General features: G+C 44.5%; 1 protein-coding gene across 1 annotated transcript in view; it reads right to left on the bottom strand.

Moving 5' to 3' along the window:
• Positions 1–25,582, bottom strand: part of LOC149320526 (uncharacterized) — a 31,354-nt gene extending 5,772 nt beyond the window's left edge. Inside the window, exons 1-9 of the mRNA XM_089499858.1 lie at positions 25,378–25,582; positions 22,417–23,035; positions 20,057–20,177; positions 18,034–18,119; positions 17,706–17,826; positions 7,577–8,642; positions 7,361–7,394; positions 4,040–4,081; positions 218–341 (exon numbers count right to left, since the gene is read on the bottom strand). Coding sequence (XP_089355984.1) covers positions 218–341; positions 4,040–4,081; positions 7,361–7,394; positions 7,577–8,642; positions 17,706–17,826; positions 18,034–18,119; positions 20,057–20,177; positions 22,417–22,824 — 2,002 coding nt within the window. The 5' untranslated portion in view covers positions 22,825–23,035; positions 25,378–25,582. The remainder of the gene's footprint in view (positions 1–217; positions 342–4,039; positions 4,082–7,360; positions 7,395–7,576; positions 8,643–17,705; positions 17,827–18,033; positions 18,120–20,056; positions 20,178–22,416; positions 23,036–25,377) is intronic.

The raw sequence follows: 25,582 nt of genomic DNA, 5'->3' as shown, positions 1-25,582 counted from the left end.
CAAAAAATACCAGGGTGTTAACAGGAAGGCATCTGAAGTCAGAAATGCCATAATTGTAGGGTAAAATAACTTTCATTGTCACAAAAATGGAGGTATAATCCAAAGTTGAACAAAATGCATGTAACAAAATCTACTTTTGTAAACTAAGGGTCCCAATGGGACCATAAGTAGAAACTTGCAAACTTGCAAATCTTTCTCAAACAAACATGAGCCTTACCAAAAGAGACCACCATTACATCCTTGTCATCCTCCATGACTTCCCTGTGATGAGCGCTTTGGTACAGATTCAGTGAGGCCTGCTTCTCTTCAGTAATGCACACAAAGGCTTCCTCCAAGGTCACCTGAAAGAAGAAAGATGGTTTGCTCATAAATCAATAAAACTCATGCCATTCTAAGCAGAATCCATTCCATCTAAGAAGGGAGCGAGTTAATGAAAGATTTGGACTTTCAGGAAGAGTGTGAAGTCGAAGGGTTTCACGGCCAGCATCCATGGTTTTTTGTAAGTTTTTCGGGCTATGTGGCCATGTTCTAGAATTTCAGGAACAGCATTCCAATTGTTTTTAGTAGGAAGCACAGGGGGAAAAACAAACTGTTTCAGACCAAGCAAAATCTGCAATGGGCAAGGACCACTCTCAGTACATCTCCCCAGTGATTACTTTGATACCTGATCCACTTACAGATGTTTTCTTTGCACAGAGAACTGACAAGCAATTCTGTATTACATTACAGTAAGACGACCTTCATATTCATGGGAAATACATTCCTAGATTTACCCTGAATAGTGAAAATCATAGATAATAGCAAGCCCTACATTTCTGATGGAAGTTAACCACAGAATTGCGCTGGAGGACTTTCAGATGCCAAGAGACACCACATTTTTTTCAGACGCAGGTAGGAGAAATCACCAGTACTAGTTCCACGGATATGGGAGATATCATAAAACCATAGAGTTGGAAGACCATCCAAAACCCCCTGCTCAATGCTGGAAATCCAGCTAGAGCATCTGTAGCAGATAGCTGTCCAGTCTCTTTCTGAAAATGTCCAGAGAAAGAGACTCCATCACTTCTCTAGATAATTACTTCCATTGCCAAACCGCTTTTTACTATCAAGAGGTTCCATCTAATGTTCAGTTGAAATCTACTTTCCTGCAACTTAAATCTATTCAACCTAGTCCTACCCTCTGGGGAAACAGAGAACAAATCTGTCCCCTGTATTCTGTGGCAGCCCTTTAGATACAGTCGACCCTCGGTATCCACAAATAATCCATTCCGGACCCACCTACCTTGCGGATACCAAAATCCGCAGATTTTCAAGTCCCACTGTTCCCAATGGCAGTACAGTCACATGGCCATGCCATCATTAGGGTCAAGAGGACTTCTTGCCAGCCTCCACACCGAGGGCTCAGAAGGCCACAGAATTCACTCTGCCAGAATATTAACAGTGAATTCGGGTCCTTAGGCAATTGCCAGGGAGATGCCCGCTGTGCTGCCTCCATATCCATCTCTCCCACATTCTCATCAGTCACTGGTCAGAGGAGCCATCAATCACCTGGGCAGTTGGGTTGGCCAAGGACTGGGTGATTGACAGGTGTCTGCAACCAGTGGCTGATGAGAATGTGGGAGAAGTGGCCCAGTGGGCATCTCCTTGGCAATCACAGTAGGCCCTGAGTTCACTTTTTATGTTCTGGTGGATTGAATTCTGTGGTCTTCCAAGCCCTCAGTATGGAGGCAGTTAGGAGGCCAACATGGGCTTGTCGTCTGCCAATGCGGGTGGCAAGTCTGTGGATACTGATGGTTGTCTGTATTTACAGAGGACAATTGTGTTACCCTTCAGTCTCCTCTTCATATCTTGGACATCTAGAGAAAAATATGCACAATAGTATTAACTCAGTAACTAATGGCATTTAAAGCCCTAAACACCTTAGTATGTGTGGAATTTGCGATACCCACTAATCCCCACCGTAACAATTAGTAGGGTTACATTTTATATCTCAAAAGACTGAACAAAATATAGAGCACTTCAACTGTTCTCAATCTACTAAGGTCCAAGGAACAGGCACCTAATTTCCATTTTTTTTTGGTGCCACTCGAGCATAGATTGTAAAGCACTGGGAAATAGTCAAAGTAAATGTTGTTGGACTGCAAGTCCCAGCTGCCCGAAGCAACCTAGTCCAAGGTGAGGAATTCTGGGAGTTACAGTTCAATGACATCTGAAGGGCCTTATGAGTCCCATGCTAATTCAAGTTAGGGAAGGAGGAGGAGCAACGAGGCTTCCTAATGATTTTCCTAATGCATTTCCTCTTCCTCCTCTTCATTCTTTCCACCTTTTTGTCTTTTTAGAAAAATGCTTGCTCAGTTATGCATCTACAGAGAATAGGACTGAGAGTAACAGGTGTAAGCTCCAGGAAAAGAGATTCCAGCTCAATATTAGGAGGAACTTCCTGACAGAAAGGGCTGTTTGACAGTGGAACAAACTCCCTTGGAGGATGACGGAGTCTCCTTCCTTGGAGGTCTTTAAACAGAGACTGGATGGCCATCTGTCAGGGATGCTTTGATTGAGAGTTCCTGCATGGCAGAATGGGGCTGGACTGGGTGGCCCTTCTTGGGGTCTCTTCCAACTCTAGGATTCTATGTCTTGTTTTTCAATCTGAAGAGAGAGGTTGCTCAGAAGTTAATAATAATAATTATTATTAATTATAGTAATGCTAATAATATTAATCATTATTGTTATTATTGTTGTCCATTCCACCACTCACATTCCTTCACAGCCCACATTCCCCATCCCAAACAAGCAACCCCTTTAAGGCACACAACAAGAGTACAAGAAAACAACAACAAAAACAAAGTACAACAACACCCCAAACCCACCAAAACTGTTGTGCCTTTGGCTTGGCCCATGAAAGGCTTGGGCTGTTCTGTGGATTCTGGGTGTTACTGTACTCTGCTGCTGACAGGACTGGCCCTTGGATTGATTTGCAGGATTAAGGTTAGGCTTCCGTGGCTCCCTCCCAGCAAAGCCCCAATGGCCCAGACTCACCAGACTCCCCCCCAGAAGGGGAAAGCAAGGGTCCCTCAAGAGCCCAGAGAAAGGGGGCTCACTTGGCAGTCAGTGGCCGCTCTGCAATCCCTGCTCTATCACCCCTCCACCTAGGGACCTCCCACCGGAAGCGGAAGCGCCCACTGCCACCACTTCCGGCATGCAGCTTTTTTGTGGCCTCTCTAGGAATCTGTCTCTTTCATCTTAACTTTTAGGAGACCAAGGGGAAAAAGAAAAAGGTGGCTAAATAAATGCAGAATGGCCCCTTCCCTCTTTTAAGTCCTTCCTCCTTTTCTTTTTTTTCCAATTCAGAAGGGCTTTAAAAACTGAAATTATAGCATTCATTTTTATTAAACACAGGGCTGACCAAAGTCCTAACCACCAGGAGCCTCAAAATGGAGGACCTTCAAGAAGAATGGGGGGAAATGACCAAGTAAAAGTTAAAAACACTCATATAAATGTAAGGTACTGCACTTAGGGAGGAGAAATGAAATGCACAGATATAGGATGGGGGACACCTGGCTGAATGAAACTAAGTGTGAAAGGGATCTGGGAGTCCAAGTAGACCACAAGTTGAACATGAGTGAACAGTGTGATGCGGCAGCTAAAAAGGCCAATGCTATTTTAGGCTGCATCAATAGAAGTATAGTGTCAAGGATCAAGGGAAGTAATAGTGCCACTCTATTCTGCTTTGGTCAGGCCCCACCTGGAATATTGTGTCCAGTTCTGGGCTCCACAATTCAAAAAGGATGTGGAGAAACTGGAGAATGTCCAAAGGAGGGTGACTAAAATGGTGAAAGGTCTGGAAACCTTGCCCTATGAGGAACGACTCAGGGATCTGGGGATGTTTAGCCTGGAGAAGAGAAGGTTAAGAGGTGATATGATAGCCCTGTTTAAATATTGGAAGGGATGTCATATTGAGGAGGGAGCAAGCTTGTTTTCTGCTGCTCCAGAGAACAGGAACAGGAACAATGGATGCAAGCTACAGGAAAAGAGATTCCACCTGAACATTAGGAGGAACTTCCTGACAGTAAGGGCTGTTCGACAGTGGAACAAACTCCCTCGGAGTGTAGTGGAGTCTCCTTCCTTGGAGGTCTTCAAACGGAGGCTGGACGGCCATCTGTTGGGGATGCTTTGATTGTGATTTCCTGCATGGCAGAAGAGGGTTGGACTGGATGGCCCTTGCGGTCTCTTCCAACTCTATGATTGTATGAAATTGGGATTGCAGTAAGGAAATCAAAAGAAGATTAATAATGGGGAGAGTGGCTATGAAAGAACTAGAAAAGATTCTAAAATGCAAAGCTATACAACTGAGCATAAAAGTTAGAATAATGCAAGCCATCGTATTCCCTATAATCATATATGGATGTGAGAGCTGGACACCTGATAGGTTTGCCATAGCGTTGCTGTAAGCCACAAACAACTTGAAGGCACACAACAATAAAAATGATGGGATATTTGGGGTATCTTGCCCTGTTTGCTTATAGCAGAAGGTTTGGAAACATCTATGGCGCAACTCTTCTCTGCATTTAGATGATGCAATAATTGTTCTGTTTGCACATTGTAGTTTCATCATAGTCAACTCTGGCTGCACCCACACTGAAGCCATAATCCAGTCTGACACCACTTTCACTGCCATGGCTCAACGCTATGGAATACTGAGATTTGTAGTTTGCTGTGGCGTCAGAGCTCTCTGACAGAGAAGGCTAAAGCTCTCACAAAACAACAATTCCCAGAATTCCACTAACAATGATCAATGGTAAAGGGGTGCCAAACTGGATTATTTCTGAAGTGCAGATGCAGCCTTTGTGAACCAATTGTTCCTTTAATCATAGAAATGGCCAATATTTATTTTATCTGTTTATGTTTCGCTACCATTTGCACAACAGAAAATGTAGTTCCTTTGCAGCTCCTTCATCATTTCCAGGGCAGGCAGAAATTATGTCTCTGTCACCCTAAAATGTCATGTTTTTGTGGCAGCATTGAGTTTGCTGCCACACTGCAGAAATAAATCAGTTTGATACCACTTGCTCAATGCTATGGAATTATGGGATCTGTAGTTTGCTGGGGACGCCAGGAAGGCTGAGTACTTCAACAAACTACAAATCCCAGAATCCCATAGCATTAAGCCATGGCAGTTAAAGTCATGTCAAACTATTTTATTATTGCAGTGTGGATACACCCTAAAATAAGAACAGACTTTGTACAGGGTGTCATTGTAGGTAACAATAAACCACACTGTGTTATGTCAAGAAAACATTTTAATGTCTTGGTCTTTATTTAAATTTTAACAATTAAAACTCAGTAAAATCAGTGGAATTGGCCACTGACTTCTTAGGGTTATAAATAAAGTCTGGATGGTATAGCATTTAGTTTTGAACAGAGACATGGAAAAACAAGTTCAAGTGCTCCTTTGGGGTTGCTTAATAGAGAACTCTTGCAGGGATGGAGAAGGGGATATACAGTCAGCCTTCCATATCCGCTGGATTTTTTATCCATGAATTCAAGCATCTATGGCTTGAAAATATTTTTAAAATGTATAAATTCCAAAAAGCAAATCTTCACTTTGCCATTTTATAAAAGGGACATTTTGTTATGCCATTGTATTTAATGGGACTAGAGCATCTATGAATTTTGCTGTCCACATGTGTGTGCATGTGTCCTGGAACGAAACCTCAGCAGATAATAAGGGCCCACTGTATTCACATAACTATGATATCATCCCAATAGGTCAGTCAACCTGAAGGCATATAACAAGAACCAAATTAAGGAATGAAAAAAATATGGGACTTTTTGTCTAAAGACAGTGTATCTCTACATATCTGCTGTAAGAGGCCTCTGTATCCATGGATCCACGGATTTTGATTCAACCATCCATGGCTTGTGCATATATATAAAAAATCCAAAAAGCAAACCCTAATTTTGCCATTTTAGATATGAAACGCCATTTTACTACACCATTGTATGTAATGGGACTTGAGCATCCATGGTATCTGTGGGGATCCTAAAATTAAAGTGCTTCAGATACCAAGGGCAATCCGATCATTAGTTTTCTTAGCAAGATTTGTTCAAAGATTTGCCTTTTCTTTCCTCTGAGGCTGAGAGGGTGGGATTTGTCCAAGGTCATCCAGTGGGATGTGGAATGTCATGTATATCAGCAATGATGTATTAAAGTTTTTTACCCCAAGTCTCGGGTCAAGTCTCTACCTTCAAGTCTCAAATTGAGTCTCAAGTCCTTGCAAAATCCTTTCAAATCAAGTCCCAAGTCTGGGAGCCAACTTTAACAGAAAAAAGGGAGGTAGGGCACATTTTTCAGAGGTAAACAGCAAGCACATTAAGTAATGGGCTTGAGGAAGTGCTTTAGGTCTGCTTGGTGTCTTGTCCCCACTGCACACCATCAAAAGCTTTAGAAGGATCCTTCTGTCTCAAACCTGTTGCTGAACGCATTTGCTGTTTTCTGCTGAGAAAATGTGCCCTGTGCTCTGCAGGCAGGTCTTGCCTGCTGCTCAAAGTGAATGATACTAGCAAATCAGTTGCTAAAAATATACAAGTCACGAGTCAAGTCACTGTTGTCACTGAAGTGACTTGAGTCCAAGTCAATTGATTTGATTCTACATCACTGTAAATCAGTGCTACTCAAAGGGCTGAACTGGTACCACTCCATGGTGAATTTCCAAGAAAGAAAAACTAGTTTTGACCAAGGGGCACAATTATAGTACCAATCCCTGACACATTACAAAAAAATAGTCACTGGTCCCAAATATTAGAGAGCTTGAGAAGCACTCCAGAATATGCTGCAGGTTTGTTGTTTTATGCTATAAAGGCTACAACATGAACCAATGGACTCAATAAGGATATCCTAATTAAAACATTAGGGACAACTCCATGAAGTGGAATGGAATATTTTGAACAGTGATGGGCAAACATTAATTGATTTTTTTTAAAAAACAGATTTAGATGGTCACCTTTCAGGGATGCTTGAACTGTGCATTCCTCCCCTAGCAAGGGGTTGGACTAAACAACCCTTGGGGTCCCTTCCAGCTCTATGATTCTAATTGTTCCAGAGAATGAAAAATAGTATCTACTGACAATGAGGGAACAAGGACAAAAAACAGGCATATGCAGGTAGGCATCTATGCAAGCCAGCTATTACAACATGTTTACAGGGGTCAGATTTATATTAAAAACAGAGAAACAGCAGTATAGCTGTCCATCTACTGACTGACAAATTGTGGTTATTTATCCATATGAACACAGAGTATGTCTCTTCTCAAATATGTGGTCTCCAGGGACCCTTACTCATCTGTTACCTTCTAGACCATACATGCAGGACACTGGCAAATTTGCCAATCTGTGTTCTAGAACAAAAACCATATACAAGATACCATTCAACCCCAAAGGGAGACCCAAGAAGTGATAACCACATGATATAAGCCAGTGTAATACCACCAGTGCCTAATGACCCCTATTAAGCTGAACCAACTAGGCCTTATTTTTTAAAAAAATATTGTTGAATCAATTGTTAGTCTAGATTGGAGACAGTTCATATGGAATATAGAGGGGTTTTCCATTCATGTGCAGTTCCTGTTCTCTATGAATGATCTGATGTCTTTTCAGGGTTGATATCTGACTCAAATTCATTCCAGCCTCCAGGCATTTGTATGGTGTCTCTCCAGTATGAGTCATCTGATGTGCAATAAAGTTTCTCTTCTCACTATAGCTCTTTCCACACTCTAAACATTTATAGGGTTTTTCCCCTGTATGAGTAACCTGATGTTTATTCAGCTTTGATCTCTGGCTGAACTTTTTGTCACAAATCATGCATTTAAATGGTTTCTCCCCTGTGTGAATAATTTGGTGTCGAATGAGGTGGGATTTCCAACTGAAGCTTTTCCCACACTCTAGGCATGTATATGGTTTCTCTCCTGTTGAAACATCCTGATATGTTCTGAAGACTGCTTTGTGATTGCACTGATTTCCAAACTCCTGGCATTCATCCCCTGCATGATGCATCTGATGTGCAATGAGGTTTCTCTTCTCAATGAAGCCTTTCCCACAGTTCAAGCATTTGTAGGGTTTCTCCTCTTTGTGAATGATTTGATGCCTCTTGAGGGCTCCACTCTGATTGAAGCCTTTCCCACATTCCAGACAGGTGTACGGTCTCTCTCCAGTGTGGATGATTTGATGTCTCTTGAGGGTTCCACTCCGACTGAAGCTTTTGCCACACTCCAGGCAGGTATATGGTTTCTCACCCATCTGAATGATTTGGTGATGAGTCAGGTGTGGTCTCCATTTGAAGCTGTCACCCCAACGCTGGCATTTATGGGCTTTCTCCCCTGTATGATTTCTCATAGTGTGGTTTGGGCCTGATGTCCAATGGAAGTATTCTCCACACCGAAAGCACCACGTACCTTCCTCACCTTTGTCTATTTTTTCATGGAATAGGATTTTCCAGATGTCAGCACGCTGAGAAGAAGAGGGCGGTGTCCTCTTTCTCCCCCTTGTTTCTGTTCTTGTGCTTTGTTCTTCCCCCTTTTTACATCTGGTTCTTTCCAGCCACACAATACATGGAGCTTCTTCATTCTTTTGCTCCAGTTCATCACCACCTCAAAAGACAAACAGACAAATGGTAAGAGATGTCACTCTGACCATGGAGGGTTAGGGCCAAAAATGGAACAGTGTGGTTAAAGGAGGATGGGGCAATGTCCAGAAGCAAGAGATTCTTTTGTGCTCTATGACAAGAGTAGCATGCACAGGCACACATTACTTAACATATTACTTAACATGGGCGCATTACAGACCGCCCAAAAGTGGTTGGTCTGCCGCCGCTGTCATTAGCTGCACCGAGAAGCCCCAGTACCCAGACCACGAGGCTTCCCGGCGCAGCTAAAAAGAAGTGCTGAAATGGCGCTTCTTCTTGGCACCCGGAAGTGTGCCAAGAAGAAGCGTCATTTTGCTGCACCGCGTCACTTCCGCCGCGCCACATCCGGACGCTATGCGTCCGAGACGTAAAGATGTGGCACCTGTGTGGACGGGTGCCGCCATTAACTACGTGCTCTGCGCATACTAGGGACAGGGCCAGTTAGGAACGTAAGACCCTTCCTAACCCTAGCACGCCCCTTTCTAACCCTAGTACACGTGGAGTGTGTACTAAATGGCAGTCTGTAACGCGCCAAAGTCTTTGACAAATAAATTCCTTTTTACAAAGCCTTTTTACCCCTGCCCAGCCCTTCCTTTCTTCCTTGTCCTTTGTCTAGCTGGATATTTTTAGCAGTGTTGGCACTGGGAAGATGATAAAGTAAAGTCAGACTTTCAGTGCTGGGTTGCAGAAGCATTTCTACAGTACAGGATATAATCAAATTTGGATTCAAACTACAGGAAAAGAGATTCCACCAAAATATTAGGAGGAACTTCCTGATGGTAAGAGCTGTTTGACAGTGGAATATGCTGCCCCAGGAATTGGTGGAGTTTCCTTCTTTGGAGATTTTTAACCAGAGGCTTGATAGCTATCTGTCAGGGGTGCTTTGATTGTGTCTTCCTGCATGGCAGAATTGGGTTGGACGGGATGGCCCTTGGGTCTCTTCCAACTCTAGGGTTCTATAAAATTTTAGATAGGAAAGAATTGTATTCTGCTCTAGCTGTAGCTGTGTGGACCTGCTTGCATAGTAAATAGCAGATGCTTCCAGAATACCTTACAGTTTACAACCAGAGAGAAAAGGGGTAAATAGATTAGTCTGCCTCACCAGTATATAATAATAATAATAATAATAATAATAATAATAATAATAATAATAATAATTTATAGCCTGCCTTTCCCCTAAGGAATCAGTTATTCTCACTTTGTTAAAAAAAGTATAGATCTGTAAGTTTAGCCAACAAAATACAAACTGTAAGAAAAATAGAAGCTGCTAAAACAAAAAAATTGCTAGATGCACTTTGGAAGCAGCTTTCAAGTGCTTTTAGAATGTTCAAAATGTTTTTGGCTTATCTGACCCATTTACATTATTTCATATGGGAGCATTTATTAGCTCTGAATAAAAAGTTTGTTGACCTATGTTGAACTGTTTTTTGTTTTGTTTTGTTTTTTCAGAAGGAGGAGGACAGGTTGCTTACCTGTAACAGTATTTTTTCGAGTGGTCATCTGCTAATACATACAAATGGGTTTCACTGCGCCTGCACAGTGCTATTCGGAAACTTCTAGAATCACTGGGCAAAGTACACTTTGCAACATATAGAAACTTTTTGGCGGTAGCTCCTCTCACCCGTTATAAAGCTCCTGCGTTCCTGCTCTTTTCCCCAGTTTTGCAATTTTATGCCGCGTGAGCGACATGAGAATGAGCCAATGACAAGCAGGACACTGAGGGGAGGATGGGCGGAATTTGTATGTATTCACAGATGACCACTCGAAGAAATACTGTTACAGGTAAGCAACCTGTCCTCCTTCTTTGTGGTCTCTGCGAATCATACAAATGGGTTTAGACTGACAAGCTTAGGTAAGGGGTGGAGGGAGTGTCCTGAGGCCAGGTAAATTTCAAACATGGTTTGTTTATTTAAACAATAAAACTCTCAAAACCAAAACCTGAGTCAGTCATTTATGGCACCTTAGCAATAATACTAACTGTGCAGTAGGAAGCCCTAGCCTTGTGTAAGTAAGGCACATCAACAAACTGTGCCCGATAGGCACACTAACAACCTGTGCAGAGTAAAGCACATCAGCAACCTGTGCAGGGTAAGGTACATTACCAGAACGAAGGTCATACAGACCTCAATGGACTTTCAAGGTATACACGAGGTTCATTAAAATAGGACCTGTCAAACTTCACATAGAATTGTAAACATGTGCAAGAGACAAACTGCAATGTAAACCATCAGCCTTGTAATAAATCCATTTTGGTATAGTGCACAACTAGAGAACATGGAACACACCACTTGTAAACATGTTCAAAATACAGTGAAGAAAGGTGCAATTAGTGTAAACCAGAAACCAAAACTGCCCTTCCAAAGGCTGCATCCCGTTTGGCCCTGATGTCCAGCCTACAATGTTTAATAAAAGTCATTGGCTGGGACCAAACAGCAGCCTTACAGACATCCTCCAAAGGAACCCCAGTCAAGAATGCAGAGGATGCTGCTACCGCCCTAGTTGTGTGGGATCGAACCCTGGCCGGCAGAGGTCTGCCCAACAGTTCATAGCACAGGTGGATGGTACCAGCCACCCACTTGGAAAACTTCTGCGCAGAAACAGGCAGTCCCTTCTTCGGTTCCGAGTAGCATTGGAACAGTCTCTCGGAGCGACTCAAACCTGCAGTTCTGTCCAAGTAGAAGGCCAGAGCCCTCCAAACGTCCAAAGTATGTAAACTGCATTCGACCTCAGTGGTCGGGTTCGAGGCCATGGTAGGTAACACAATGTCCTGACACAAATGAAAGGCAGAAACCACCTTTGGCAAGAAGGTGATATCGGTATGGAGGACAACCTTATCCTTATGAAATCTAAGGAAAGGCTGGTCCCACCACAAGGCACAGAGTTCGCCCGCACGGCGGGCAGAAGTGATGGCCACAAGGAAGGCAGTCTTCCACGTCAATAGCCTCAAGTCTGTTGTGGCCATTTGCTCAAAGGGCTTGGATTGCAGAGCAGACAACACAGCATCAAGACTCCAAGCCGGAGTTCGGTATTGAGGCCGGGGGATAGAGATTACCACAGCCTCTAAGAAAACCCTTTACCAGCGGGTACTTGAAAAAGCAGGGTTTACCCCCAAATTTTTATTTATTTATTTATATTTTTATAAGTTCCACAACATTTACAAAATTTCTTACACAATATTAATGTATATTTCAACATATACAAAATATAACATGTATAGATTCCTTTTATTGTTCGATATACTAAAATCTTATTGATCTTACTTAGTTCTTCCAACTACTTGAGACCTACGTTAATTTTGATATCCTGATTGTTTTATCTTTAATGATAGATTTTCGGCTGTTTCCTTCATCTATTATAACTCTTTTCCCAGTTTTAAATTAGTGAATACATACAGTAAATAAAGAAAATAAAAGTTTTTCTTTCTCATATATACCTCTTAGCCTAACATGATTTTTCCCCGATATTCTAACAACATATTTTTCTTGTTAATTTTCCTGTTGTCTATACCTTGTTTATCCACAATTTTTCCTTTTTATAGATTTACAGGCTTTCTACGGTCGTGAAAAAAGAAAAGAAAAGGAAGAAACATTTGCCTCCAAAACAATACTTATACATACATTCATTTTGGTAGATTTATATTTACATTTGAGAATTTGCCAATCAATTTGATGAAGGTTTTCTTTTTTTTTCCATGATGCTTTTCCATTTTGTCTTCAAAATTTTATAAAAGTCATCCCAATCTTGCTGTATACAATTCTCTGTTTTATCTTTCATCCAACATGTTAGTCTGTCCATTTCTGCCATCTCGTAAAGTTTGAACAACCATTGATCTGTTGCCAGTACCTGCGGATTTTTCCATGACTTTGCAAAAATTATTCTTGCATAGGTTAAAGCATAAAACAGAAATTTATCCTTCTGTTTATCATTATCAAGCATGCCTAGCAAAAAGACTTCCGGAACAAACGGGATTTGAATTCTTAAATCTATAGTTAAACATTTGTATATATTAACCCAGTATTGTTTGGCTATTTTACATGTCCACCATATGTGAAAAAAGGATGCAATCTTATCATGACACTTCCAACAAGTGGGATTTGTATTTTTATACATGTAAGATAACTTTTTGGGGCGCGGGGTTATCAGTACGCTGATGACACCCAAATAGTTTTCTCTATGTCTTCGACTGCTGCAGTGACCGAGGATGGCATCTTCGGAGTCAAGGATGGCGCCGATGAACTTGACCCGCTTTGATGGGGCAAGGTGCGACTTCTCCCTGTTGATCACCAGTCCGAGGGATGACAAGAGCTCCAGGGTGAAAAGAACTGTCTCCTGCAACTCCTCCTGGAAAGGAGCCGCAAGCAGCCAGTCGTCCAGATAGGGAAAGACTCTGAAGCCCCTCTGGTGCAGGTACGCCATGACCGCTGCCATACATTTTGTGAAGACTCTTGGAGCTGTGGAGAGGCTGAAGGGAAGCACGTTGTAGTGGTAGGTGTCGGAACCAATGGCAAAGGTGAGGAATCTCCTGTGAGAACTGTGGATCCCGACATGAAAATAGGCGTCCTTCAAATCAACGGTTGCAAACCAGAGTCCCTGATGGAAGAGAAGAATGGAGGCGAGAGTTACCATACGGAATTGTCTGCGGACAAGAAATAATTGAGGCCCCTTAAGTCTAAAATGGGCCTGATGCCTCCATCAGACTTCGGTACCGTGAAGTACCTTGAAAAGAAGCAAGTGGGAAACGACTCGGAGATCGCCCCCTTTTCAAGCAGTGAGCGCACTTCATCGAGAAGGGTGTCTGAGGGGACGGTGGAAATAAAGGCTCCAGATAGTGGGAGCTCAGTGAACTCGAGGGCATAACCCCTAGGGACTATGTCCAAAACCCACGAGTCATTAGTAATTGATGCCCAGGTGTTATAATAGGGCTGCAGTCTATAAAAAAAAGAGGTCAGAGGAGACGAAGTGTGCTGGACCTCCTCAGGCCCTCTTCTTTCCCTGGTCGGGATCCTGCTGACGGGCCCTCCGGTATCGGGTCGGGATATTGCGCCGGCCAGAGGAGGAGGAGGACTGGGAAGGATAACGCTGTCTCTGCTGGCCCTGTTGTTGGTAAGGGTGATCTTGATAAAAGGGCCTCTGGCCCTGGCCCTGAGACTGCCACGGACGCTGCCTCCTCCGAAATGATGGTATGGAGGAAGAGGAGGACATAGCATGTTTCTTTGCTGCGGCCTTCATCCGATACTTCCAATTCAGCCTTTCGTCTGTCTCAGAGTGGAAGAGGCCAGAGTCGTCCACAGGCATGTCCTCAATGGTCGATCACACATTGGGGTTTAGATCCGAACCCCGGAGCCAGGCATGGCGGCGCAAGGCAATGGATGCCGCCATTGATCTCCCCAAGCAGTCCACCACATTCCGCAAGCCAGTGATGATCCAACTCCCTATGGAGTGGGCTTCATCGCGGATCTCCACAAGCTTCCTCTGGACGTCATCCGGCACATCTGGCACCAAAGGTGAAATCCCCTCCATGAGTGTCTGGATGTAGGCCCCCATGCAGGCTATGTAATTAGAAGCCTTGACAGCAAGGGCCGAAGCCGAGTAAGATTTCTTTGCCAAGCCGTCTATCTTCTTGCCTTCCCGGTCCCCGGGGGAGGTAGCCAGTTTGTGTGTCGACACCAGCTGGGAACCCTCCACTATTGCCGAGTTCTGTTTCGGGTGGTTGGCCAACCACGGGGCATGTGTGGATGAAATCCGATATAAGGACTCAATTTTTCTGGAGGATCCGAGCAGGGAAGCGGGGGAGTCCCACAAGCGTTTCACAATTGTCTCTAGCGATGGAAGGAGCGGAATAAAAGGCGGCGTCGGGACTTTGCCATAGACTCGCCTCTCAACTGGATCCTTGGCCCCATCCTCGGGATACGAGAATTCAATCCCCAGGGCATTGGCTATCTTTATGACATGTTCATTGAATGAACGAATGTCGTTGGTCGGTGAGGCTGGCTCTGGATGGTGCAACCCCTGAGGAGAGGCTGGCGGGGACATCTCCAAGTCGGAAGGGTGCTTGGAGGAGTGGTCACCTTGATCCGAGGCCGAGTCCAACTGGACCACCTGGTGAGACAATTGGGCCGGAGCCGGGATGGGTTCCGAGACGGAGACCTGTTTCGGCGCCGGTCAGGATGGAGTCGACGGCGGCGGCTGAGAAACTGTGGCAGATGGAGCAGACCGGCTGGCAGGTTTTGAAGAGAAGCGCTGGAATGCATCCTCCTTCGAGACCGACATGTAGTACCTGTCGGTCTCCGAATCATAAAAAACGTCAGGGTCTTCCTTGAAGGGGCATGCGGGGTGCGGAATTGGCGTGGGTGACCGGCGTCCAGAAGATCTGGAATCCTCCTCGTCGGGGTGGAACAACAGAATGGTTGACAGGCCCGTCAACGTCTGTGGAGAGGGAGGAGGCGCCACCACCTCTGGCTCCTGGTGGTCCCGTGACTTCTTGTGGCTGGATGAAGACTTGTCCTTCTTGTGGCTAGATGAAGGCTTGTGATCCTCTCGAGGAATTGCCGCCGGGTGGCTCGACTTCTTAGAGCTGAGCTTTGGTTCCGAAGAACCACCCGATGTCTTATGAGGCTTGGCCCTCCTGGACTCGGTTCCAGGATCCGGGGTTTCCAGAGAAGACTTCGCCTTCTTAGAAGGTGGGGCCTCCGAATCCTCACCCCTCTTATCTCTTTTCTCCTTGGGGGTCTTGGAGCCCGAAGAGGATGACTTGGAAGCCGGGTCGGCAGACTTGGACTTGTCCTTCCTCGAGGGGGCGGATTTTGAGGATGACTCCTCGGGTCCGGTGGAGACTCCCTTCTCGGGCCAGGGCCCCACCGGAGGTAGGGAGGCAGATCTGAGAGGAAGACCCTCGGAACCGCACAGTTTGTGGGGGTGCTTAAAGGGCATAGCGGTGGTGGCACTGGATTTCGTGGAACCATGGGCCACATCAGAAGCAGCGCTGGGTTCTGAGGAACCGTGGGCTGCGGCAGCGACAGGAGCCGATGCAGAGCTTGAAGGGCTGTCGTGCGTGGAAGTTGGAGTGCCCAACACTGAATCCACCAGGGCCGAGGATGGACGTGAAGCGTCGTCATGAGACTTCACGACCCCCTGGAGAAGGGCTGTGGTCAGGTGGGACTCACGGTTCTTCCGAGCTTGTGAAGTCATGGACTTGCAAAAGGCGCAAGACTTTACATCATGTTCCCTTCCCAGGCACAAGAGGCAGGAAGAATGTGGGTCCTGAATAGGCACCTTGCCGCCACAGACATCACGTTTCTTAAACGGTGCCGGAGACATCATGGAACAGACTCCAATCGGAAGCGAAGACAAAGTCAGACGAACTGGAGGTCAATGATACATGGGGGGGCAGAAAAGCCAAGGTCAAGAACGGTCCGAAGTCCAAAAATAGCCAGTGATTCAATCAAAAGAGCAAGCGAAGTTCCCTGAAGCAGCTAACGCGGCGGAAAAAAGGAACTGGGGAAAAGAGTGGGAACGCAGGGGCCTTATAAGGGGTGGGTGGAGCTACTGCCAAAAAGTTTCTATATGTTGCAAAGTGTACTTTGCCCAGTGATTCTAGAAGTTTCCGAATAGCACTGCGCAGGCGCAGTGAAATCCATTTGTATGATTCGCAGAGACCACGAAGAAGAAATATCAGGACATTAATAATATCTACACAACCTTCACAGGAGCCCACAAGGCTCCAAGATTCAGTATTTGTCTCCACCAACCAGAATACTCCAGGTCCCCCCCAGGAATTCTGGCCCTACAGATGACCCAGGTTCTCCACATTACTCTGTAACAAAGTTAGGCAGCTGTCTACATATGCATCCTGCTATGCTACCCAGTGCCGCCTCGAGGCACTTCCTTCCCTCTGAGGTCAGAAACAAGGCACCCAGTGTCAGTCACATGGCTGGGCACCTTGTTCTGACCTCAAAGGGAGTGACTTGCACCATCAGTGGTGATGCCAGATGACACAACAGGGTGCATGTGTAAACTGCTCCCTGGCACGGCTTCAAAGTGCTTCAAATTTTCCGCAAAACTCAGAGAAAAAGGTGAGTTTTTAAACACTGGTTTAACCAGAGATAGAGTGGATTCAGAGCAGATCTGGCCTTCTTTCAATAAGGCAGTCCACACTCTAATCAGGCCCTGCATTGTCAAGACACATCATGGTGTAGGCAAGAGAAACCAGTGTAATTGGCCTATGTAGACATGTCCTCAGGTGCTGCACTACCATATATACTCTACTGTAAGCCAACCTTATCTATAAATTGAGGGTGGATTTTGGGGCCAAAATGATGAATTTTGATATGACATATGGATAAGTTGAGGGTACATCTTAGGGGCATGTAACAAAGGATGGAAAGGATGGAAAACAATGCCAAAGAACTTACAAAATTCCAGCATCATAACTATTTATGCTCACTCTAAAGGCTGGATGGGGAGGGAACTACACTAAATCATGTCTATGCAATGTGTGGAGGAGGCAATGAGGAGTAGGGGGTGCTAAGAAAGTGCACACGTCAAAACGAATGAAAAGGAAAATCAAAGAAAATGGCGACCACATTAGCAGTGATTGCAGTCTTTAACTTTAATGGGATAACTTTGCCTGATTTTAACTCAGAAAAGCTGACAAACATACACAAATGTACTTGATTCTACTTGGTGGTCCTTTGAGGGGAAGTGCAAAAAAGCTACCACTGCCACCATTTTCCAACCCAGGCATTTAAAAAGGTCAGAAATGGGGCTGTGATGGAGAGAGTAGAGGGGATTGATGCTTCTTTTAGATGCTTCCAGAATGAAATAAACTCTCGCTTTTTCATCACTATACTAGTTAAAGTATAGTACTTACACTGACCCATGGATAAGTCAACCCAGGTTTTTCGGATCAATTTTTGACTAAATTTTCTGACTAATGTGTATATTAAGTATATAGAGCAAGTACGCAGAGTAAAATCACTTTGTTCCACTTTTCAACTGACTACTGATCAAAAGCCAGAGGGATACTTACCAAAAAAAGACACCATTCCATAATTCTCCTCCATGACCTCCTTGTGCAGGGCTCTTTGGTTCGAGTCCAGCAGGGCCCACTCCTCCTCAGTGAAATACACAGCCACCTCTTCAAAGGTCACCTAAAAGGGAAAGAGACTTTCAGATGACAGATAACTAACACTGCTCCACTGCTAAACCAAATCTGAAAATAATAAAGCTGATGCAGTGGAGGTAGAAACACAAAAGATTTCAGCCTTCAGGAATGGCATTCCCAGTAATGTGCTTTCAGGCCAAGGGAGGTAGGTAGAGGACAGAGGGCTCATCCCCAACTATTCTCAACTGCCTACCTGTTCCAGTTTTACATAAACTGCTTCCGTTGCATCACAGGTAGGAGACGAACAAGTACACATTGCTGGCCTCTGTGGTCCATTTTCTGAGAGGAATGGAGAAGGTTAGGGAAAATTCATTTATTAATTTGTTCTTAAACCTAGATGGATTCTAACTGCAGGGGGTGGGGTGGTGGTATGATTTAAACCAAGATAGGAACAGGAATATATCTCTCTATGGGGCCAAACAAACAGGCCAAAATAAAGCTGCTTCGGGTCACTTTGAAGGTATGCTGTTTAAATGACACACACATCTTAAGAGGCCAGAAGCTGTGCCAAAGCTGCATTCCAGTCCTTAGGACTGGAGCATGACTTTGGCATGGCTTCTGGCATCCTAGGACACATGCATAATTTAAACAGCATACCTCCAAAGTGACTTGAAGCAGCTTTATTTTGGCCTGTCTGTTCAGGCCCTATGAATCCTTTAGAGTGCTAAGATTGTCCAGAGATGCTTTTCTTTCTGTCTCACCACCTCCACAGGCACGTTTCATGGGAACAAGGGAGAGGGCTTTCTCGGTGGCTGCTCCCAGACTTTGGTTCTCTCTCCCTAGAGGCCAGGATGTCTCCATCCTTACTCTCCTTTTGGCAACATGTAAAAACATTTTTGTGCTGTCCATTTTTCAGATTGATGAAGGTTGGACTTTTAAATGGTGTGTGATTCAGATTTTAAGGTTTGTATATAGTTTTTAATACATTCAAATATTTGTAAAGTTTAATTTTATAAACTGCTTAATTGTTTTAAACTGCATATTTATGTTTATTAAATGCTTTAAAAATCTGTATTGTTTTAAATTTGTTATTAGCTGCCTTGAGTGCGTATATTGGAGGAAAAGCAGGATATTAAGTAAGTGAGTAATTAAGTAAATAAAGTTGCACCACTTCCTATTGCCATTTTGAGAGATACTGCAAAAGAAAACAGGTATTTGGGCTTAATTTGGGAAAGCGCAGCCTGTGGAGGGGGAGAATTCTTTGCCACAGACACAGTTAACCATGCCTGATTTAAACCAACAAAAAAGATTAGCGATTCTAGGAGAAAGACAGAGGAGCTTTGGAACACAGAACACATTAAGGTGAGGCTCATAACAGTGTTTTTTCTAAACCTAACCTAGGGAGGCCAAGGATTTACCCTGGCATGTGCTCCACCAGTGACTTGTGGCCTTTTGAGGATGAACTCTGGGGCTGGCAAATGGCTAGAACATACACCCACAGAAGCAGCCTTTCAATCAACAGTATATATGTTTGATACAAAACCAGAAACAAGGAAGTAAGTTAAAGGGTCATCTAGGCTTTGCTGAAGCAGAAAATCTGCTACAGGCTGTGTCTCTCTTATCTGAAATGCTTGGGACCAGAGGTCTTTTGGATTTTGGAATATCTGTATTTGCCTATACATACATAATGAGATATCTTGGAGATGAAACCTAAGTCTGAACACAAAATTCCTTTACGTTTCATATACACCTTATACATATTGCCTGAAGGTAATTCTATACAATTTTAAAAATAATTTTGTTCATGAAACAAAGTTCTGTGTTCACTGAACCATCAGAAAGAAAAGGTATCACCATCTCAGCCACCCATGGAAAAAGTTTTGGTTTTTGGAATATTTCAAAATTCTGGACAAGGGAGACTCAACCAACACAAAGACATCTATGAGAGGTGGCCATCCAGCCTCTTCTTGAATGCATCCAGGAAAGGAGACCGCACCACTTTCTGAGGGAGATGGTGGCAATGTCAACCAGGTCAGGCCAGCAGGAATTCCCTTTGAATATTTCAGTTATGTGTATGTGTGGGGTGGAGGTACAGAGGAAACCACATCCTGCCTCTCCATGTTGAAAGAGTGAAACTGCTTGTTGAGATGTACCAATTCTTCTGACAGTTGAAACCAAACCTTTCTTAGAACCTAGTATCTGAAGGAAGCTAAAAGCAAGCCACATTTACTAAGAAGTGGGAGATGGAGCTTTAAAAAGGGACCATGGGTTCTTACCCACTGAGGTGATCCTTTCTTCATTCTCCTGCTTGATCCATCTGGTTAGTGATTTCCAATGAGCCTTTGGTGGAGTTTTTTCTGCCCTCGGAATATTGGTGTCCACTTTCACAGAGAGGCCCTGCACCAGAAAGAGCAGACAGAATGTCAAAGAGAAAGACAAGGAGGAGATGGGAGAGATCAGAAAAATAACTGTAATAAGCAGAGGTGGGGAATGTCCACCCCAAGGCCTGCAGGGGCCTAAGACCCGAGAGCCTGACATTTAAAATGTTGGTGATGATTTTTCAGAAAAAGACAGCTGAAAATGTCTCACAACCACCACAAAACACAAAGGTTCTGCTCCCTTCAGCCTCTCAAGTCCTCCTTGTTCTCAAGCCTCCTGAATCCCTCCAAGGAGCTGAAAACTGTCCAAAATTAGACGTATCACAATGATGTTTATCACACTATACTCTTAAAGTGCTACTATTCCACTTTGACTCCTCTAGCTGCTTCCTGTTGCATTCTGGTATTGGCAGTTTTAAGGAGGGGTATTTAGAATTCTCAGGCAGAGAACTTTTCTGCCTGAGAATTCTAAATACCCCCTCCTTAAAACTGCAAATCCCAGAATGCAACAGGAGGCAGCTAGAGGAGTCAAAGTGGAATTGTAGCACTTTAAGAGTATAGTGTGATAAACATCAATATCACCTCCTGTTGTCTTGGGAGCACGCTTTGGCCCATGGGAGTGAAAAATGGCTTCCATCTCCTCCACAATTACCCACTCCCGGTATAGTTAGGGTTGCCATTACCCGGCGGCCCCCGTGACAATCACGCTTTTGGTGGGCCCCTCCTGGTCCCGGTCCGGTTTGGGCCCCCACCCGTGCCTTGTTCCCGGTTCGGGGGCCCGCTCCGGCCATTGCCACTGCTGCTAATGCGGCTGCTGCGGCGCCAACCCACCTCCTCATCGTCATCTTCGCGGTGGGCAGTGCCAACCCACCTCCTCCTCCGGCTCCGCCTTCCTCCTCCTCCTCCTCCTCGGCGGCAGAAGCGTCGCCGCCACCGTGCCTCCAGTGTGAGGGCTTGCGCGCGCGCGGGGCTCCAAAACAGGAGCTCGTCCCTTGCTTTGGCCAGCCGGCCATTGGCCAGCTGGCCAAAGAGGACGGGCTCCTCAGTGCACACCGCCCAGGCCTCAGCCGGGGGCAGTGGCAGCGCGCACGCCTGCCCCACTTCCCTCTGCGCGCGCCAGCCATCGTGAGGAGGAGGAGGAGGGGGGAGAGGAGGAGAAGGAATGAGCCGGAGGAAGGGTGCCTGAAGGCCAGGGCAGAATTGGGCCGGAGGAGGAGGAGGAGGAATGGGAGGGAGGAAGGGTGCCTGAAGGCCAGGGCAGAATTGGGCCAGAGGAGGAGGAGGAGGAGGAAAGCTGAGTCAGTGGCCATTAGGTCTGCCTTGGTATTTTGGGGTTTTTAAATTATTTTTAAAAATATAAAATACTTATTTTATTTAATTTTTTAATTTTTATTATTGCTTGTTTTTATTTTATTTCATTAATTTTTATTATTGCTTGTTTTTATTTTATTTCATTAATTTTTATTATTGCTTGTTTTTATTTTATTTCATTAATTTTTATTATTGCTTGTTTTTATTTTATTTCATTAATTTTTATTATTGCTTGTTTTTATTTTATTTCATTAATTTTTATTATTGCTTGTTTTTATTTTATTTTATTAATTTTTATTATTGCTTGTTTTTTATTTTATTACAATTTTTATTATCAAATATATACACCCCTGCCTTGGTTTTTTTTCATTATTTTTAATTATTAAATATATGCAAGTGCATTTTCTGTATATTTATGGCGCTTTGAATGCTAACAAGTCTGCCTTTCCTGGACAATTATAGTGATGATGATGATGGTGGTGGTGGTGATATTGATATCAACAAGCCTCTGAGGCATGGCCATTGTAACTTGCTGTGATTTTTACAAACTCATGCGCAGTGAAGAAAAACCACAGTCCCTTGACCAAGTACACACTTCTGAGAAATACAGTTGAACCCAAGGACAAGTACATTTCTGCCATCTGTCTAGGAATAATGCCAAAATGTCCTCCATTTTGATCATGCCTAAAAAACATGCATTTATATTAACATTTTTTTAAAAAAAAACTCAATTTTTTGTGCGTCCTCCATTTTTATGAAAACGTGTCCTACATTTGAAAATGTTGCCCTACATTTGTCCTACATTTGTCCCGGTTTGGAGGTCCTCACTTATGGCAACCCTAGGTATAGTACAAGCAGTGGGTTGAGCAGTAATTGCTGGAAAGTGTTCAGATATACCTCATCAACATTCTTAGTTCAATGATAAAACCAGGATAAAACGATCTCACCTGCTGCTCTTCCTGCTCCTCCTTCTCCATCTGACTTAGAAGGAAGCCTTCTGCCAAGGCCACTGCCTCTGAGCTGGTCTCTGGCTCACATTCCCTGACCCAGCTCTCCATCTCTGGGGGAAGGACAGCCAGGAACTGCTCCAGGATCACCAGGTCCAGGATCTGAGCCTTGGTGTTACTCTGTGGCTTCAGCCACTGATGGCAGAGAGTGTGGAGTCGGCTGCAAACTTCTCGGGGTCCCTTGGCTTCCTGGTAGCAGAACCTCCTGAAGTGCTGCTGTCGAACATTTGAGCTCAGCATCTCTTCTTCCCCCAGGATTTTCTGTGTGTTTCCCCCCCAGAGTTCCCCATCCTGGATGGTATTAGGGTCTCTTCCTACTTCAGATCCAGGTGACTCTTGTTCTTCCATTTTTTGGTCTAGGCTGCAAAGTAGCCTCCAGTGATGCCAAAGAGGCCTCCCTTCTCTGTTGGGTTATGTAATAAAGCAAAGTCTGCACAAGGCAGTGGGGTCATCAAGTCCTGGAAGTCCAATGAAAAGATCTATGAATCAAATAGTATTGACTCTTGGGAAGCAGGAAGCTTTTTATAGACATATTCTAGGTTGCTAATGGTTCAGTTCCCTGTATAAAAGGCAAAGATCATGTCTCAAAAACAAGCTATTAATCTCTCTCTGTTTCACCTTCCTCTCCTCAATTCACAGCCACAAAATCCTCTCCTCTGTTCGTCTTTTAACTGCCACTTCCCCACCACCACCACCACCTGGGCAAATGGAAACTGGCTGGACACTGGCTTGAAGAGATGGGGCCATGTTAACACATCTCTGTATGTGTGCTGCAGAAAATTCCTAAACTGATGAGGAATCGGTGGCAGAATAAATCCTGCTTTTGTAGTCACATGAAAAAAATGCCTTGATTAATCACACCCACACCATTGCTCATTGGCCAAACAGAAGGAAAGGCAGTTAGCTCTTGTGTGCTTTCAACTGGTTTCTGAGTTATGGTGACCCTATCACAGGGGTTTCTTGGCAAGGGGACTTGCCTTTGTCTTCTTCTGAGGCTGAGAGTGTGTGACTGGCCCAAGGTCACCCAGTGGGTTTCTGTGCCGAAGCGGAAATTTGAACCCTGTTCTCCAGAGTCCTAGTCCAACAAACCACTACACCATGCTGGCAGTAGCAGGCTGCTTTCTTGCAAAATAATGGATAAGAATAGCGGTTGCACATTTTGCCTCAGATTGCAGGTTCAACAAAGCCTCTATGAATCCCGCACTTCTCAGGATACCCTCATATCTAAGTACTGTATATACTCATGTATAAGTCTAGAAATTTTATTCGAAAGATTGAACTAAAAAAGCTGGGCCAACTTACCCACGAGTCAAAGTACTGTACTTTATTATCTAAAAAAGGAACCATCTTAATCCATCCTGGGAACACCTAAAAAAAGCACCAGCCCCTCTCTACTCTCTCATCCATCCAGCCTTTAGCATAAGTACAAACAGTTATGCCTGCTGGGATTTTGTAAATTCTTTGGCATTGTTTTCCTTTGCTTCCTGCTTTATATCCTTTGTTATAAGGCCCTATGTTTTACCCTTGACCACAGATCATATCAAATTCCTTAATTTTGGCCCCCAAACCTGCCCTTGATTTATATATCAGGTTGACATATAGTTGCGTATATAAAGGACCTCACCAATCTAAAAATACCAGTCTTGATTTGTTTTTTTAAAGGATGCAGGCAGGACAATTTGTATGAAACTGATATAACCCAATAGTCCAAAATATACGTTTGGTTGACCTAGATTCCCAGATTTACCTACAAAATGTCTAGGTGTCTAATGTCAGAAGGAACTTCCAGGGGACATGGCCAAAACTGAGGAACGTAGTAACTATACCTTCCTCTCTTTTTATTTCTTCCTCTTTTTCTCTCTCCCTCTGCCCCACTTTCAGCCTTCCTCTTTCTTTACCTATCAGCCAGTGAACAGGCAAAATCAGGAACAGGCAAAGTTTCACAAGGCAGTGAAGTTACACTGAAGAAGGACTGAAAGGCTTGAAGTCCTCTATCATCTAACCCACCCAGATGAACTATGGGCACCCAGACCAAATCCCAAGTGTGATCCAGTGGCTTTAGAAGCTGGCCATCCAGAATCGTAGTCCAATGCTCAAACCAATACACCACCTTGGATCTCTCAACAAGCAGCATCTGCTGAAATTCTCTCTTCTGCGCAACCACTCAGTGTACCAGTGCTCCTCTCCAGTTTTCATTCTGGCCACCGTACTTAAAGAAGCCATCAACTGGAAACTAAAAGGGAAGAAAGCCAGGAGACCTCAAAGCAAGGCAGCGGAAAGCAACACCTGAGATTCCTTTTGGTACCCTAGTCTCCAGCACTTCCAAGGTGGAGGGTCAGGGTTGCCAGAGGCTGCAGAAATAAAGCCATCTGACACCACTTTAAGTGCCAGGGCTAAGTGCTATAGGATTCTAGGATGTGTAGTTTGGTGAAACATTTAGCTTTGGAGAGCTCTGGTGCCATGGCAGTTCAAGCAGTGCCAAGCTGCTTTATTTCATATTGCACAGGATGGAGCTATAGTTTTTATGGGTACATCTGCAGTGTAGAAATAATGCAGTTTTGGCACCACTTTAAGTGCTGTGGCTCAATCCGATGCCACCCTGGGATTTGTAGTTTCACAAGCTTCTCTGGCAAAGAGTGCTGGTGCTTCACTCAAAAACCCTACAAATCCCAGGATTCTATAGCAGGGAGGAGTTAAAGTGCCTTGTATCTACAGTATAGACACGCCCTCTTGTCAGAGAGCGCTGGCAGCCATAGCAAACTACAAATCCCAGGATTCCACAGCACTGAGCCATGGGATTTAAAGTCAAGTCACACTGGATTAATCCTGCAGTGTAGATGCAGCCCTAGAAACAGGACATCATCATCCTTGCAGCGGCTCTCTCCAGCCAAGAGAACTCACCTTTTCTGCCCCAGAGAGGAAAGGAGCGAGGCAGCAACTCCAACCCTGCTCCTGTTCGGGGTCCTCCAGCCTCTCTGGCCCCTCTAGGCATCAACTTCCGGGTTCTCTGCATGGAAGCCACGTCACGTGGCACAAGCTAGGAGCAGACGCTCCTTCCCTCCACTCGCTTCCCCACCGTCCTTCCGCTCTAGGAATTCACCCACAT

This window comes from Sceloporus occidentalis, unplaced genomic scaffold (genome assembly GCF_023333645.1).
Source record: "Sceloporus occidentalis isolate IW3139 unplaced genomic scaffold, rSceOcc1.0.p SCAF_1, whole genome shotgun sequence".
Classification (NCBI taxonomy): domain Eukaryota; kingdom Metazoa; phylum Chordata; class Lepidosauria; order Squamata; family Phrynosomatidae; genus Sceloporus; species Sceloporus occidentalis.
This window is presented reverse-complemented; position numbering and strand designations above follow the sequence as displayed.